Source organism: Mesoplodon mirus (genome assembly GCF_964341445.2).
Source record: "Mesoplodon mirus genome assembly, chromosome: 20".
NCBI lineage: Eukaryota > Metazoa > Chordata > Mammalia > Artiodactyla > Ziphiidae > Mesoplodon > Mesoplodon mirus.
The window spans coordinates 15,495,924-15,513,246 of NC_138996.1; the positions used below are offsets into that span (position 1 = coordinate 15,495,924).

Consider the following 17,323-nt stretch of genomic DNA (forward strand, 5'->3'; position numbering starts at 1 on the left):
CCCTGGCTGCTCCAGCCATCCCACCGCGCCGCGCGCTTCTTTCTCGACTCAAGTATCCCAGGACTGGGAAGGTGAAGGGGGGAAGCGCCCGAGGAGCAAAGATGCTCCCCACCCTCCGATCCGGACAGACCTGCAAATAATGCCCGGGGACCAGAGGAAGGCTCCCATTGGCCAGAGGGCGGGTGACGGCAAGGGGGCGGAGTTTCCCGGGGCAGTGGCTGGGGGAGTATAAGGGAGGGGGGCGTGCGAGCACCGTGTCAGTTTCGAAGTCCCTGGCTTCTACCCTCTGCGCCCAGGCAACTGGATCGCGCCTCAGGATAAGGCTTTTCCCTCCTCTGCCCAGCGGGCGCCTCCACCCGGCCCTGCGGCGCCCCGCAGCTCCCCGCCCCCCACCAGCCCCGGGGCCCTTCCTGCTTTTCCTCCGCGGTGCTTTGATCCGGGGGCCCTTCTGTTTGTTTTCTCTTCTTTCCTCTTTGTTGCTCTAAAACCCACCTCGCCGAAGCCCCCCGCTGCGGAGGGAGTTCGACTTGCAGTGGAAGGCGGCTGCCGCGCACCGCATCCGCCCCTCCTGCGACCCCGCCAGCCTGCGCGCCCACCCCGCGTGCCAGACCCGCCGCCTGCGTTCGTTCGCCCGAGGAAGCCAGCCGAGAGTTCATTGATGCACCCATTCCAGTGGTGTAACGGTGAGTCCCTGGCCGGGAGGGCGAGGGGCGCGGAGCGGGCCGGAGACGCGGAGAGCGGGGCGCCAGGCTTCAGATCCGAGGGCTCGTTCTCCCTCTCGAGCCAAGTTTTTCCTGAAACGGGATCGGCGGGGAGGCATCCTGGCGCCCGACTCTGCTCTGCACACCGCGGAATTTGGGGGTGGGGGCGGAATTCAGGTTTAACTCCAGGGCTGGGAAGGATCTCTTGAGCGGGCGGCGGGCGGGCGGGGCGGGGGGGGGGGCGTGGGAGCCGAGGGGTTCCCGGCCTTTGTGTGGCGGCTTCGCACTCCTACCCCCTTCCCTTGCCTTTGTGCGCTCAAACTCTGCTCTTTGTTGTGGTTGTCGGAGGAGCATTAAATCCGCGCTCGGGCTCGGATCTCCTAGAGGGAGCTCAAGTTCCTGGCCTGAAACTTTTCAGGCTATTTTAAATATGTATACAGTGCGGCGTGCGGGGCGGTGCGCCGGGGCGGCTTCCTCTGCGCCTTTGTTGGCTTCGCACCGGCGGCGGAGGGGGCTTTGTTACGGTGGAAGACGTCGGACTAATGAGCGTGGCTTTATTGGATTGATAAAGCCTTGCAGAGTTTTCGGCGCCCCGCTACCCTTGAGAGCAGGGCTTGCCTGGAGGGCTATGCTCACGGGCCCCCAAGGCCAGACCACGGTACTAGCTTCTGTGCCTCGGCGGTGGCCGCGCCTCCAGACCCGATCACCCCTCCCACCCCTCCCACCCCGGCCTGGGTGATGCTAAATTCATCCCACCTGAGGCTTTTAGCGGTTCAGGTGATGCACAGAGGTTGGGCTTGGGTCGGGTTCCTCGCCAAGGCTACCTGAAGAGAGGGCTCTTCTGGGCGGGTCAGTTCAAAACTTTGGCTCCTAATACCTTCCAGTGGCCCTAGGATCTTGACTGCGTTGTTCTAAAGCTTGGAGAGTTTTTGGTGAAAGGGGGGAGCGCGGCGGAGGCACTTCTGGTGAAAGGGGGAAGGGGACCGGGGGGACCAAAGCAGCTGGCCTTATCTCTCAGTAGGGTAGGCTGGCTAGTTAGGGGGGGAAAAATCCATTCCTGAGAGCAGACTCTTGCCAGATCTTGCATTAATTATTTCAAGAGGCTTTTGTGTTAAGGCAGGGTTTGGGCAGCATGTGTATAAGGGGGCCCCCATCCCCCTCTTCCTCTTGCTGGTAGGATCTAATTTCCTGAAAATGAACCCAGCTGTGTGTGTGATAGGCAGCATTGCCTGAGTGAGGACGAGGGGGTGGGGTGAGGGGGGACGGTGCATCCCAGCATCTGGGAAAGATTCCTGTTGGCTGGGAAGGAGAAGCGTTTCCCAGATCCACTGGTCTTTCTCGGCCAGCCCTTCTCTTGACGTCACTCCAGCCCGCTGCTCAGATATGAAACATTCTGATGTCAAGGCTTTCATAGGTCGGGGGAAACAATGGAACAGACTTCAGGAGAAGAACCAAGGTGGCTGTCACTAACACTAGCCTTTCTTCTGGGCAGCCCCCTTTCCTGTGAGGGATTAGACCAGCAGAGGACTTGCTGCTTTATCTTTTCACTTCTTTTCTTTTTATTTAATTTTTATTGAAGTATAGTTGATTTACAGTGTTGTGTTTCTTTTCACTTCTTTTTTTCAATTGTTTTTGTTTACTGAAGTGTAGCTGATTTACAATGCTGTGTCCATCTCTGCTCTACAGCAAAGTGACTCAGTTATGACGCATATAGACATTCTTTTTTTATATTCTTTGCCATTACGGTTTATCACAGGATACTGAATATAGTTCCCTGTTCTCGTCATTTCTTTTTTTTTAATAGTTTTTTTCTTTAATTAATTAATTTATTTTTGGCTGCATTGGTTCTTCGTTGCCGCGTGCAGGCTTTCTCTAGTTGCGGTGCCCGGGCTTCTCATTGCGGTGGCTTCTCTTGTTGTAGAGCACGGGCTCTAAGCACGCAGGCTCTACAGCGCAGGCTCAGCAGTTGTGGCTCACAGGCTCTAGAGCGCAGCCTCAGTAGTTGTGGGGCACGGGCTTAGTTGCTCTGCGGCATGTGGGATCCTCCCGGACCAGGGCTCAAACCTGTGTCCCCTGCACTGGCAGGCGGATTCTTAACCACTGTGCCACCAGGGAAGTCCCTCTTGTCACTTCTTAAAGTGACAGAGAGATGACTGTTCTGATCTCCAGTGAAGAAGCAATCCTTCTCCCCACACCTTCGTGAAAAATATCTAAAGCCCCTCTTTCCTGGGGTTGGTATTGTGTCCTTATAAGTTTAGAGGAAAAACGACTCCACTGTCAGGTTTTAGCCCAAGGTATACTTTTCTCACTTCTTTTTAATCAGAATGCAAGCAAATGGACCATCTCTTCTCAGCTATGAAGCTCTTCTCCCCCATACTTCTTTATCACAGAAAGTCCCAAACTCACTGACTCAGTCCTGGAGCTCCAGGGGAAGCTTCTCTCAGCAAGATAACATGGTCAAGATAAACTGATAGGGCCTCCCTGGTGGCGCAGTGGTTGAGAGTCAGCCTGCCGACGCAGGGGACACGGGTTCGTGCCCCAGTCCAGAAAGATTCCACATACCGCAGAGCAGCTGGGCCCGTGAGCCGTGGCCGCTGAGCCTGCGCGTCCAGAGCCTGTGCTCTGCAACGGGAGAGGCCACAGCAGTGAGAGGTCCGCGCACTGCAAAAAAAAAAAAAAAAGAAAAAAAAAAAAGGATAAACTGATAAAGTGCTGAGGCCAGAGTGCCTCCAGAGTGAATACATGTAAACCCTCTGCATTCGCTATGGCCATTGCTGTGCAAGTTCTCAGAACAGGGAACCCAGTGAAGTTCTTTGGGACCCTAGAGATGCCAGGATCCAGCTCATAAAAGGTGCGTGGAGAGCAAAGGCAGGTTGAGGGTGAGACCCTCTTACAGCATCAACAAGTGATGAGACAGGGTTAGGGAGATGTGCCTGGTGGGGAAGAAGCCCTCTTGGCGTTGACGACAGAGTTCCATGGAAGAGAAGCCCAAAGGCCCCTTTCCAGAGTAGGCAGAAAACTGCCCCTCCCTGGCCAGTCCACCATGATGTCTTCATGGAAAATTGATGTCTTTTGGCCCACAGAGATCAAATATTTAAGTGGAGGGTGAAGGAGTGGTGAAAACTTTCTAACCCAAGCTGGAGGCTCAGAAGCAAGGGCTGAACAAAGTTTAGTAGCTAATTAATTTTTTTCCAACCTTAACCAAAAAGTCTTTTCAGGATAAGAACTACTTTTACTTTTTGTTTCCCCACAGTGTCTAGGTCAGTGTATAAATCAAGCCAGCAGTAGTACTTGTTGGTTGACTGGTCATCTGTTAGCTGAGGGCAGTTTCTGGGCAATTTTCCCAAACTTCAGTCTCCTTGAAGTGGGAGCTTTTGCCAAGATGACCAGATCGTCATGAGAAAAATCAGGAGTTATTTATGTTAACCCGTTATTGAAAACAAGCCAAACATGAGGGTAGGCGCTGGAGAATGTACAAAAGTCCACGTCGCTGTCCTCAGACCTAGGAGCACTCAGGCTTGTTAGAACTCCTCATCTCTGATCTCAGGATTGTATATAATCACACCTCTACTAGGGCCTCACTTTGTATGGTGAAAACCTTTGTGTCTGTCTTCTTCCCTAGACGATAAAATCATCTTGTCTTTCTTCTTTGCTTTTTTATCTTCAGTGTCTGTTGTGGTACTTGTCATGTAATCACTGCTTAATGCCTGTTCGAGTTAAATGAAGTTGATTCTAGAAACAGTGGGGCAACATAAGACAGTTACGGAGTGTGCCAGAGCCGGAACACGTGATACAAGCTGTGAGCACTATAGATTTCGGGGTGGGGAGTCCCTGGAATATCACAAAGACCAGGTTTGGGGGACTTTGGAGAAGGAGAGGGAATTTCAGGCAGAGAAAGCTTCATGAACAAAGGTGTGGAGGCAGGTGAAGACAGATGGGCAAGAATTAGAGATGGGGTGATGCAGGAGGATACTGAGTCGGGGAGGTAAAGAGGGGACCCAACGCACACGTGTTTAGGAGGACTTGAAGCCAGTCATGAGTTTGGGAAATACATGCTAGAAACCAAGTGGAAGGAAATGTCAGACATGTGGGCTAAATTAGAGGAGGGACTAGACATCAATTAATAGGCACTTGGGGTAGAATTGGGCTCCAAGTCTGTCTGGAATAGAGACTTGGCAGTACAGTTGGCACACAATCTGAAAGAGGTTTGGAGGGAGGTTCATTATATCGATCACTAGATTGATCTCGGGGATGAAGAGGGCTGAGATGTATGAGGTCAAAGATGACTCCAGTCTTTCAAGCCAGTCTTCTGCTGAGGTGGGGTTGCTTCACTAATTATGGTGTAGGATTCCAAAGTGTATTAATGGTGATCTGGCTCCTAACCAGGATGTCAGGAAAGTACTTAAAACCCACATTGAGGGCTTGAGTCTAGAGAGGTTCACCCACCCCCGCACACCTTGCAGGATCTCAGTTCCTTGACCAGGTATGGAACCCGTGCCCTCGGCAGTGAAAGCATGGAGTCCTAACCACTGAACCACCAGGGAATTCCCCAGAGGGCTTTAAAGCCAGGCCTTCTTAGCTGTTTGACTGTAGACACATTGTTTAATGATGATTGAGTCTTTTTTCCCCATGGCGGCGTGGGGAGTAACATTTCACAGTGGCCTTATTACAAAGGCTAAGTTATAGCTTGAGAATGTGCTTGGGTGATAGCAGGTGTATGGTAAAGTCTAGCCTTCTTGTCCCAGCACTTTCTGAAATCCAAGAGTTTCAGGCTTACCTTTCAGATCATTGATATTTTTGCCTGCAAACAGGAAAAAACACTCAACTGGCTTGTGGTTAAATCCTATCTTTTTTTTTTCTTTATAAACATGATAGAAAATTTACTAATTCTCAGGACCAGTAGTCCCAAGATAGTGGCTCTAGGATTGCTTAATCCAGCAGCTCAACTGACAACATCTTTCTTCTTTCCTTGTCCTCTCTGCCACCAGCTTGATATTGAACTTCTCTCTTTCCAGCTATAACTTGGCTGCCACCCTTCCAGGTGTTTTGGGGAGATGTGACACCCCCCCCAAAAAAGAAAATCTTGTCTTTTCCAACAGATCTGCTCTTTGATTCTTCAGCCAGAACTCTGTCACATACCTACCCCAAAACCAAACCCCTGGCAAGGGCAAGGTGATTACCACCTTTGGACCAATCAGAATTTACCCCTGAGTCATGTGAGAAAGGGAAGCATCCAGTGGCCACCGGTGCTACCCAAGCTGAAGGGACCTTGTTAAACTGTAATAGATTCTGATTCCTTTCAGTGGGGGTGGGCCCGAGAGTCTGCATTTCTGATGAGCTCTGGGGATGCCACTGCCATTAGGGGACTGCACGGCAAGGCTTTGAGTAGAAAGGGGGAAGGTGGCCAGTAAAAGTTAGCTGTAGCTCCCTGCCCTCACCCCCCGCCCCTTTCTGGAATGCTGGCCCAGCCTCAGAGTGAGCAATTTCTATTCTGGTCCTGGTGCAGTTTGGCTTCTGGAGCAGGTAGCTTAATAATGACAAATGACCTTTGCAACTGCACTTTGCAATTTACAAAGCGTATTTCTTACACCATCGTTTTCGGTCTTCTCTGCACATTGCTTGTTTTCCTGTGACAAAGTGGAGCTTAGCGAGGTAATTTCCTAAAGGTCACATAGCTAGGGAGAGGTAGGATTGGAGCCCAAGTGTACCTTTCCTCATCTAAGGCTCTTCATTCTGCTACTGCACTGTATAGGCTTCTCCCTGATGGAAGTGAGTTTTCCATTTTCCGCCCATTGCCTGAATCCTTGATCCGCTAGATGGGGATGCTGGTTTAAGTACTGTGTGTAGGATCCCATTTCGTAGATTGGTTAAATAATTTACCCAAGATCATGTAGCTAGTAAGTGTTGGAACTAGGGTACAGATATAAGCCCCTGGAATGTAAATTGGTGCAGCCACTACGGAAAACAGTATGGAGGTTCCTTAAAAAACTAAAAATAGCCATATGATCCAGCAATCCCACTCCTGGACATATATCTGGAGAAAACTCTAATTCGAAAAGATACATGCACCCTAATGTTCATAGCAGCAGTACTTACAATAGCCAAGGCATGGAAGCAACCCAAGTGTCCATCCACAGATGAATGGATATCAAGAAGATGTGGTATATATATATACATAGTGGATATTACTCAGCCATAAAAAAGAATGAAATAACACTATTTTCAGCAACATGGATGGACCTAGAGATTATCATACTAAGTGAAGTAAGTCAGAGAAAGACAAATATCATATGATATCACCTGTATGTGGAATCTAAACTATGATACAAGTGAACTTATTTACAAAACAGAAACAGACTCACAGACATAGAAAACAAACTTATGGTTACCAAAGGGGAAACGCAATCAGGGAAGGGTAAATTAGGAGTTTGGGATTAACAGATACAAACTACTGTATATAAAATAATAAACAACAAGCACCTACTGTATAGCACAGGGAACTATATTCAATATTCTGTAATAAACCATCACAGACAAGAATATGAAAAAGAATATATCTATGTATATGTATAACTGAATCACTTTGCTGTACACCAGCAACTAACACAACATTGTAAATCAACTATACTCCAATTTAAAAAGAAAATAAATAAATAAGTAAGCCCCCGAGTCAGAGAGGTTTGCCATTTCTCCCTGCATCCTTGCTCACACAGAGTGGCCCCAATGGTAAATTTCCCACTATTGTAATACTTTCCCTCCCGGTTCTTTGCAGGGTGTTTCTGCGGCCTGGGACTGGTGAGCACCAACAAGTCCTGCTCGATGCCACCCATCAGTTTCCAGGACCTTCCCCTCAACATCTACATGGTCATCTTCGGCACAGGCATCTTCGTCTTCATGCTCAGCCTCATCTTCTGCTGCTATTTTATCAGGTGGGTGGCTTGCTGGCTGACCTGGGGTTGGGGGAGTCCAGGAGGCGGCGGCCATGGGTAGGGTGAGCTGAGGGAGGCTCCAGTCACAGAGTCACCAGCCTCCAGCCGGGGCCGCTGCTTTGAGGACAGGACTTAGTCCTGCCCTTGGCTGGGCCCCTGAGGCCTGGTGTTTCTATTTACATCAGCCTGTCAAGTTGTTGGGGAGCCTATAAGGTCAGCATGGGCCAGGCTGCATTCCCACCCTTTGGCCAGTTATTCTCGGGTTGCCTAGAATGACTGTCCAAGTAATGTCATCAGTGGTCCCTAGCTGTCTCTCTCCGCCCATTCACACTCTCTGGATGGCCAGGGATGGGGGGCATCATTACACCAACGTCATGATCCTCCGCCCTCCTGGGAAATCCTGCTGCCATCCCTCCAGATGCTAATATTAGCAAGCTGGTGTCTGCAGAGCTGCTTATTGGTTCTGCCTTGTAAGCTCTTATGTTTGAGAGAGAAAAAACTGGAAACCATCACTTCTTGAGCGTGGCAGTGCTAGCCAAGCTCCGGGAACTGTTTTCTTCACTTGCAGACAAGGGAACTGGTGACTGTTTTCTATCAAAAATGTGGGGCAGGAAAAAAAAAAAATGTGGGGCATGCCTGGTATTCAGAGTGGAAAATACAGTAGTGTTTCTGACTAGGGTGCCCTATTGGTATTAACAATTCCTCATTGTATGGGACTGTCTTGTGCTTTGGGGAACACTGGACACCCCTGACCATTAGAATGTGCTAATGGTCCTGAGAGCCATTGTGATAACCAAGCCACACAACCCCCCATACACAAACACGTGATCACCCAACGCCTGGGTAGACGGATGTCAGCTGGGGTCTAGGCTGGTGTCTGATCAAATCACCTAAGAAGATTCAATTAAGATGAAGGAAGAAGGAGTTCCTGTTCCCCACTGAGACGTCCCAGTGGGTTTGAGTGCTTCACCTGGCAGGAGGCTAGAGGGAAAGTAGATACTTGTCCGGATTCTTAGGGCTGGAGGAGCTCCCTCTTAAGAAGGGGAGGTGCCCGTGGGCCCTGCTCTCTTGTGCTCGCCATCCACTAGCTCGGGCTCCTTCTTTCTCAGGACTTTAAAAAGTCCCCAGCACTGGAATTTTCCACTTACAAGTCTTTGCAGAAGAGGTAAAGTCTAAAATTTGCATCTAATTAGTAAGTGAGGGTAGGTTTCCCATATCTCACCACCCCTCCCCTTCCCCCAAGCCTAAGTTTTCTTCTGCAAACCCTTTCGTCTTCCTGACCACCAACCACTGCGCTCTCCCCGTATGAAGCAATTTCTGCAACTCCCCAGAGACGGAAGATGGAGACATAGCAAAGATTTTTGTGTGACGCTGGCAGGAGGCTGTAAAACCAACTCTGTGTGGCCCCTGCACACACACACACAGAGGCACACCCATGCCAGGCTGCAAACGTGGTCAAGAGAAGAAAATCTACAAAATCACTCTGAGCCAGTATGTGGGTGACCGGGCTTCATTTCCTGACGCTGCCACTAATAGGTGTGATCTTAGGGTTTTAGCTGCTCTTTACCAGGTACCTTCTGTGGGCCAGGCATCATGGTCAGCATTTTGTAAAACATTTAGCTTACTTAGTCCTCAGAACTTGCCTCCAGTTTCGGTATCGGCCTGCTTCTGCTTCATAAATGAGGAAATGCATGCTCAGACAGTAAAAGATCTGCCGAAGGTCCTATATCCAGGAAGATGGAGAGGTGGGCTAGTCTGATGACGATTAGGGAGAGTCTTTCAGATTCTAGATGTTGGTCTTCTCCGATTCCTCTTCCTTGAGTGGGAACAGCTGTGGCATCCATGGCCACCCCCTTGCAGCTAGAGATTGTGGTCCTGCAGAAGGACGGGCTGGGAGCTCTGGGTATGGCTGATTTATTTTTTGTTTGGCTGGAGTTAAAGAACAGAGCTGCAACCACATGATACCAGAAGCTTTCCCCACTGCAGGGCTGCTCGGCGCCACCTGTTCCTCCTGCAGTAATCTGCCCCTTTGCCACCCTGCCCTCTGTCCTGCAGCCTGCCCGAAGCCAGTTTGACCCTGGCTTGCTGGCATGTGGCAGCCTGGGAGTGTCTATAAATAGAAAGACACACAAGCACAGAAGCCACTTCCTCTCCCTGCTTCTCGGTTTCCTCCTCAGCCAAAATAGGCCCGTGACCCCCCTCCTGACCTGGTGAGCTCATCGGCCAAGGCCAGCCTTTGCTCCCCCCATCTCTGTCTCCCTGACTCCCACCCCCCGACCGCAGGAGCTGATCTCTGCTCTACACAGGATGGAGGGGCCCGTGAAGTACAACTGGGCAGGAAAGGAACCATTATTTTCAGGACCTGGCTGCATTGTTTGTTGCAAAAGGGAAAAGCTGGGGAGAGCCCACTGGCAGCGGCTAGAAATGGTCTCATTGAATTCAGGGTATTTTTAGTTGCTTTGCTCACCCAACAGCTGAGAAGGCCACCTGTCCAGAGTTGTTGGCACTCCGTCCCCTGCTGGGATGGCCCAGGATCTCTGCTTTTTGCTTTGTTTCCCTTGCAACCCTTTTGGCCCCATTTCATCACAAGCTATACCTTCCTGATATGGAAATCTACATGCAGAGTGAATATAGAATGTGGCTCTGAAGCCTTGACTGCTCTAAGAGTCAGGCCTTTGGAGGATCCTCAGGTGAGACCATTAAAGGGAGCCAGGCAGATGGAAGGGCCGAGGGTGGAGGAGGAGGGCACTCCAGGTACCCTACGACACAGCACGCAGAAAGGCCCTGCACGTACTCTGTAAGTGTAGCCATGTTGCAGGCGAGGCAGGCGAGGCTTAAGAGATGGACAACCCCTTGTTCTGAGTCAGGAAGCAGACTCCTCAGCACTTCCTTATTTACTCTGTACATACCTGCTAACAGAGCAACAGCGTCTCCCTCAGAAGGCGGCTGTGAGCACCCCGGCGATGAGATCACTTTCTTTCTTCCCCAGATTAACCCAGTATCAGGCAGGTCGCACTTGATCCTTTAAGCTTTGGGTACATCCTTCCCCGCCCCTCTCGTTTGGAAGCGGGGACACAGTGTATATATGAAAGTAGTACAAAGGTAAGGGTGGAACAGTGCAAGCCCTGGTTAGGCCCTCAGCCCAACCCTCCAATGACCAGAAACTGTCCGACGCCACCCTCAGACCAAGGCAGGGGGACACCTGCCCCACCTGTCCCCTGACCTCCTATTAGGAGCCATGGAGGTGGCGGCAGCCCGATCTTAATCTGTGCCCTGGCTGTGCATCAGGCACGGCTCTTCCAGACCTTCTGCAACCCCCTCCACTCTGGTTGCAGCATCTCGGTGTTGCTCTTGGGGCATCTTGCCTCGCTCCCTTTGACGGAGGCTTGCGAATGGAGATTCTCTTCCTCTAACTCAGGCCAGCAATCTTTTTCTGCAAAAGGCCAGATCTTATAGGTTTTGCAGGTCATATGATCTCTGTCTGAACCACCCAGCCCTACTGTGCAGAAGCAGCCATAGACGGTACATAAGCTATTGGGTTGGCCAAGAAAAGATCGTTCGGGTTTTTCCATAAGATGTTGTGGAAACCCCTGGATGAACTTTTGGGCCAACCCAATATAACGTGGCTCTGCCCCAGTAAAATTTTATAGGCATTGAACTTGAGTTTCATATAAGTTTAACATGGCATGAAATATGCTTTTGATTCCTGCTTTCAGCCATTTAAGAATAAGTACCGTTCTTAGCTTCTAGGCCCTATGAAACAAGCAGTCCGCTGGATTTGGCTCTCAGGAGGCCGTGGTTTGCTACCCCTATCTTGCCTAACCTGGTGGTTTTCTGATGTTTCCTTCCAATAACGCAGCTCTTTGGTAGAAATGATCCGTGGGAGAGAAAGCCCCATCTAGTTCCCAAGTACAGGAGGACATAGAGCTCCCTGCATGATTCAGAAGGTTTCCCTCACTGAAAATAAAACAAAAAAAATAATAATTATGATCCATGTGTGATCATGGTCCCAGCCATCTGCATGGTAAGCCATTCAGAGTCGGAGGCTTGTTGATGAAAGGGCGTTTCCCAAAACCATCTCATATTCTCAGGACCGTGGTATGTGCCACCTAATTGGTGAAGCAGGCCACAGTGTGTGTTGAAGAGCTTGGCCTCTGTCATCAGATCAACTTTGATTCAAATCCAGACTCTGCTGCCAGCCAGCTCTGGCATTTAGGCAAGTTACTTAACTTCTTTGGACGCCGTGTTCCTCATCTGCAAAAAGGGACGTCTCTCCCTCTGGAAGTTGTTTGGAATTGGTGCAGACGTCAGGCGTAGCAAATCCTCCAGCACAATTATGTTCCTGCCATTAGTAACGGCATGTTCTGGCCATTGTGTTTTGGCCATTGAGGGTCCAGTTGTATACGGGCCACCAGCTTGAAACAAAAAGAGGAAAACAAAGAAGGGACTGCCTGTGTTGGCCTGGCGCTGTGAAGTGGGACAGGCGTGTGCTCTGGTTCCAGAATACTTGTGTTCTCTGAGTGGAAAATTCCCCAGGCTCAGCAGACTTTATCCTGCTGCCCTGGCTTGGTGGAAATGTCCCCTCTTAAGAATATCTAACTTCTGAGAATTCCCTCATGGTCCAGTGATTAGGACGCCGTGCTTTCACTGCCGAGGACGTGGGTTCAATCCCTGATCAGGGAACTGAGATCCTGCAAGCTGCGTGGCATGGCCAAAAAAAAAAAAAAAAAATCTGACTTCTGTACAGTCAACAAGCAGATGGTCGATCTGTATATTTGGGGAGCCTGAAGGAAGTGACCTACCAGAGACAATAGGGAGGGTGAATGAACTATGGGTTGGCCCAAAAGTTCGTTCGGGTTTTCCGAAAGCCCCGAACGAACTTTTTGGCCAGCTCGGGATTAGGGTACTCTGCAGAGACGCCCCCAATCTGGGGGAGCTGGCAGTGGGTTTTGAGGCAGTTGAACCTGAGTAAGAGTCTTGAGTCCTTAACCCACTCTGGTGACCTGCAGAGGGTCCCGTGCCTACTCCATGTGTCTATGGGAAGCACACCTCCCCACCCCCAGAAGGACGCCCCAAGCAGCCGGCCGGCCTCTCCTGCTCTGAATGGCTGTTTGTGCAAAGACATAATGACCTCTTCTCTCCCCTCTTTCTTGCTTCCCCAGCAAACTCCGGAACCAGGCACAGAGCGAACGATACGGGTATAAAGAGGTAAATAAAGTCTACATGTTGCCCCGAGACTTCATCCACTATTAGCCCTGCTTGGGGAGGGGGTGTGGGGAGAGAGCAGGTTTAAGCTGGCCTGGCCTCCTCCTTGGCCTCACCTCCGGCCCCCTCTGAGGCTAACTTCTTTCCCCGTCCTCAAGTCTGGCTGGGCCCAGGGAGGGCCCAAAGCCCTCCTCCTTCACGGGAGGGTCACGGGGGCACTCCTGTGGGGGGCCAAAGACTCACTCCCTTCCTTGGCGGCTGATACCACCTGGCCCCTGTGTTTGGTTGCTCCTGATACCAGGCCTCCACTTTTTTCCCCAGGTGGTGCTAAAAGGTGATGCCAAGAAGTTACAGTTATATGGGGTGAGTGCATTGGGACAGGTCGCGGGAGTGCCCAGCGGGTAAGGCAGACCTTCTCCAGCAATCTCAGCCTGACCTTTTCAGGAAACTTTTTAGTCCCTGCCTTCCTATTTCCTTGGGCCAAATAAAACTCAATCCCAGGAGGTGATCAATATGCAGAATCCGTAATGTCTGGAACTGAACCAGCGCAGGCAGAAAACAAAAGGATCACAAAAGGGTTTGGATACATGGTGTGACCCATGGCCCCAGGAAGCCCACTAGGCATAATCCTAATGGGGAAGATGGTAAGACCACTCCATGCCAGATTTCAGTAACTTTCCCCTGCTCAGACCCCAGGTCTTGGTCTGAAAGAGGTCACCTTTGTGTATGCTCTGTCCTAGTGACTGTGGATCTGATGCGTGTGTCCAGCCCTGAGGTTCTTCCCTGTTTCCCTCCATTCCCCTCCCCTCCCGCATCACACCCACTCCCTGGGGCCCCTCAACTCTTGACTCGTTGAGGACTACACCATTTCCTCTTCCTTTCCCACCTATGCCTTTGGGGTCCCCTAACTCATTTCCCAAGACTTCCTTCATAACCATGGACACTCCTGCAGAGAGCGTGTGTGTGGTTGTCTGAGTGGGGGGGATCCACAGGTCTCACTACACACGACTCTACCTGGACATGGCCTCATTTCATCCCTCTTTTTGGGGTCCACTGTCATGATGTCCACAAGTTCCCATGTTTCTTTAGCTCTCCTCCAGAAGAGTAATTCAGCTGGGATTGAGGGGTTATAATATATTGGGATGTAAAGCTGGACTTAAAGAATGTAAACCGTACACCAGACCCCCCCTCCTTTAGTTATTGATAAGTGCCCCCTCACCAAAGGTCCTAGGCTAGAAAGGCTTAAAAATCATAACTACTCAGCCATAAAAAAGAATGAAATAATGCTCTTTACAGCAATGTGGGTGGACCTAGAGATTATCCTCCTAAATGAGGTAAGTCAGAAAGAGAAACACCATGTGATATCACTTATATGTGGAATCTAAAATATGACACAAATGAACCTATCTACAAAACAGAAACAGATTCACAGACATAAAGAACAGACCTGTGCTTGCCAAGGGGAAGCGGGGGGGAGGGATGGATTGGGAGTTTGGGATTAGCAGGTGCAAACTATGATATATAGAATGGATAAACAACAAGGTCCTACTGTATAGCACAGGGAACTATTCAATATCCTATAATAAACCATAATGGAAAAGAATATGAAAAAACATATGTATAACTGAGTCACTTTGCTGTACAGCAGAAATTAACACAACATTGTAATTCAACTATACTTCAGTTAAAAAAAAAAAGATTCCTCTATAACAGCACTGCCCAGTGGAAATCTGAGGGTAGAAAATGCTCTCTATCTGACCATCCGGTGTGGGGACCACTTGCCACTTCTCAGCTGTTGAGCACTTGCAATGTGGCTAGTGTGACTGAGGATCTAAATGTTGAATTTCATCTTATTCGGGTCGACTTAAATCTAAAGCAGTCCCCTGTGGTTCCTGGCTACCGCCCTGTCAGGGTGAGTTCTCTCTTGGGTGAGGGTGAAGTGCTGGGTGTTCAGGCTGGAGGAGTGAGGCTCTCCCCCATCTCCTCTCACGTGGCCCCTTTCTTCCCACAGCAGACCTGTGCAGTCTGTCTGGAAGACTTCAAGGGGAAGGATGAGCTGGGTGTGCTCTCATGCCAACACGCCTTTCACCGCAAGTAAGTGTCCACCGTGGGGATGTGGGTCCCCAGGGTGGCTTTGAAAGAAATAAGCAGGGAGCATCTTCCAGAGCCTCCAATCCCGACCCCTCCCATCTACCCTTTGCCGATATGCCCTTCATCCTGTCTGGACACCAAGCAAGCCAGAGGGGTTAGACTGGGGTGAGGATAGAGAGGTTCTTGTCCTGAGAAGCAGCTGGGCTCCATGAAAAGACAGGTGGAGCAGATTGGTATCTTCTTAGGGAAAAACGGGTTGTCTCTTGCCCACAGGTGTCTGGTGAAGTGGCTGGAAGTGCGCTGTGTCTGCCCCATGTGTAACAAGCCCATTGCTGGTCCCTCAGAGGCCACCCAGAGCATCGGGATCCTATTGGATGAGCTGGTGTGAGCGCTGCCTCCATACCAAGGCCTGGAGAAGACCTAGCCTCACGGGTGCCTGGTCCTTCCGCGAAGCCGCAGTGAACAAGACTGTTGGGTGGTGATGGGCATGCTCACCTGGAGGGACGGGGGTGCCGGGCTGGTCTTCCAGCCTCAGGGTGAGACTAGACTTGCCCACCTCTCTGCTTCCTGAAGCCTGCTTCCCTGCTACTCAGTTCTGATGGTCTTGCCCATCAGGACCACTGTATCCTGGTACTGGACTATCTGCCTGCCTTGTCCCTGCTCTGGGAAAAGAAATCCATTCCTATTTGGCCAAGAACTTGGAGCACACCCCCTTGAGGGTTCCCCTGAGGAGGACAAGCTGCCCTGACCTAGAAGAAGGGATGAGATGGGCTGTGCCTCACCTGTGACCTCCCCGCCCCCTCCCCACTCCTTCCAGAGGAAGGTTAGAAGGGAAGGAAGGAAAGATGGAGGAGCCAAGTGCCTCCAGTGGAAGCGAGGGAGGCTCTGTAGGAAATGGGGAAGAGCAGGGATGCACAGAAGAAATGTCAATGTTTACATGGGACCTACGGAAACAAAGGCTGGCCGGCCGGCCTGCTGACTACAGAGGGGTGGAGGGCAGCCCCCGGCCCCACCTAGATCTGAGGTGCTATCCGTTCCCTGTTCCTCGGTTGATCTCAGAGCTTCCTATTCCGTGTTGGGGTTTGAGTATCCACTGCCCCAGAAGAAGGGCTTGGTCTACACCCAAATGGATTCCCAGGGGTTTTTTCTAAAGGAGCAAAAAGGGGGCCTGGGGATGGGGGTGTCTGGATCTTAAGGTTGTGGTGGACACCCTCTTCCCCTTTGTAAATAGTATTTTTATACTTCATCCTTACCATCTCAGGCTTTATACATGGAATCCCCCAAATGGGAGGGGTAGGGGTTTTCTGTTCCTCCCCCAAGTGGGTGAGGGTGGGAAAAAGGTATGTATTTAAAGCAAATTAAATTTAATAACAAGTTTCTCTAACCTTTTGCCTGTGGTTGTGGCTTGTGTCTGTTGGCCCTTTTCTGCCAACAGAGGGAACAAGGTTCTTGAACTGTGTCTTCTCACTTGCCCATGCTCAGAGCAGACATACATGTGCACAAAGTTTCCTGATCCTTGACAAGAAGAATTCGTATTAATTATTACCTGTTCAGCATAGGTTAGGACTCACATCAATATGCTTGAAGACCTGACTGAGCCAGGCTCATTCACATGATTTCTAGAATATTTTTAAAGAAAGCTGATGTATGGCACCACAGCATTCCAGCTACCAAGACTTGTCATTCATAGAATTCTCCTTGTAATTCAAGCCACTGAGCTCTTAACACAGGAAAGGTCCACATTGCTACCATGGAGGCTTGATTTCTTTCTCTGATTAGACTTTTTTTCTTACCCACTAGCTGACAATCACTGACTCATCCTACCCTGTGTACTACATCTAGAAGTATTGTTAACTTTTTATGCTCCCAGCTGCACTCAGATCTGGCACCCATACCCTCCAGCTGTGCTCTGTCAACGTCTTAAAGGGGTGCTGAGTTGATCGTGGGTTTCCAAAATGGATGGAGAGAGCCAGGAACAATTTTCGTGGCCATCACAAGCAGGGAGCAGCTGGGCTGTGGTCGGCCCCCACTCAGTGGAACAGGGCAGGGCCAATGGTCATCCCAGCATCTCTTTTTTTTTTTCCTCATACTTCCAAGATTTATTTTCTTTTTAAAAAAGTCATTTGAGACAATATCTCAGAAGCAGAATGCATTATTGTTTGTCTTTAACAGAAAAAAAAAAAATCAATGCTGCAGTAAAACACAAACTCGTGTTTCCCCAACTATGCTGCTTAGGGAACACACCTTCCACTTCCCGGCATGTCTTGAGCAAAGTCTAGTGTAGTGGTGGGTCACAGACATACCAGAGATGCCTATGCTTCCAGAGGAGCCAGACCTACAGGTTAGGTCTGATGCCCTCCCAGCCCTGCAGTTGAGCCATGGAGCCTGTCGGCACAG

General features: G+C 50.2%; 1 protein-coding gene across 2 annotated transcripts; it reads left to right on the top strand.

The window, feature by feature from the left end:
* The first annotated feature begins 205 nt into the window (after window positions 1-205).
* Window positions 206-16,315, top strand: RNF122 (ring finger protein 122). Of its 2 annotated transcripts, none has more exons than XM_082608885.1 (6): window positions 206-683; window positions 7,474-7,630; window positions 12,793-12,838; window positions 13,157-13,198; window positions 14,850-14,929; window positions 15,200-16,315. In XM_082608885.1, exons 1-6 carry the CDS (start codon window positions 659-661, stop codon window positions 15,312-15,314), a joined length of 465 nt encoding a protein of 154 aa, XP_082465011.1. In that variant the 5' UTR covers window positions 206-658; the 3' UTR covers window positions 15,315-16,315. The 2 variants fall into 2 exon arrangements, with proteins under 2 accessions (XP_082465011.1, XP_082465010.1); XM_082608884.1 differs by having other exon boundaries at window positions 212-683; window positions 14,847-14,929.
* The last annotated feature ends 1,008 nt before the right edge of the window (window positions 16,316-17,323 follow it).

What these genes read in the sequence shown, in the direction of transcription:
- RNF122 (XM_082608884.1), top strand. Translation starts at nt 659, where the DNA reads ATGCACCCATTCCAGTGGTGTAACG. An exon ending in TTCTGCTGCTATTTTATCAG is followed by an intron (nt 7,631 to 12,792) that starts GTGGGTGGCTTG and finishes TTGCTTCCCCAG; the next exon opens with CAAACTCCGGAACCAGGCAC. An exon ending in AACGATACGGGTATAAAGAG is followed by an intron (nt 12,839 to 13,156) that starts GTAAATAAAGTC and finishes TTTTTTCCCCAG; the next exon opens with GTGGTGCTAAAAGGTGATGC.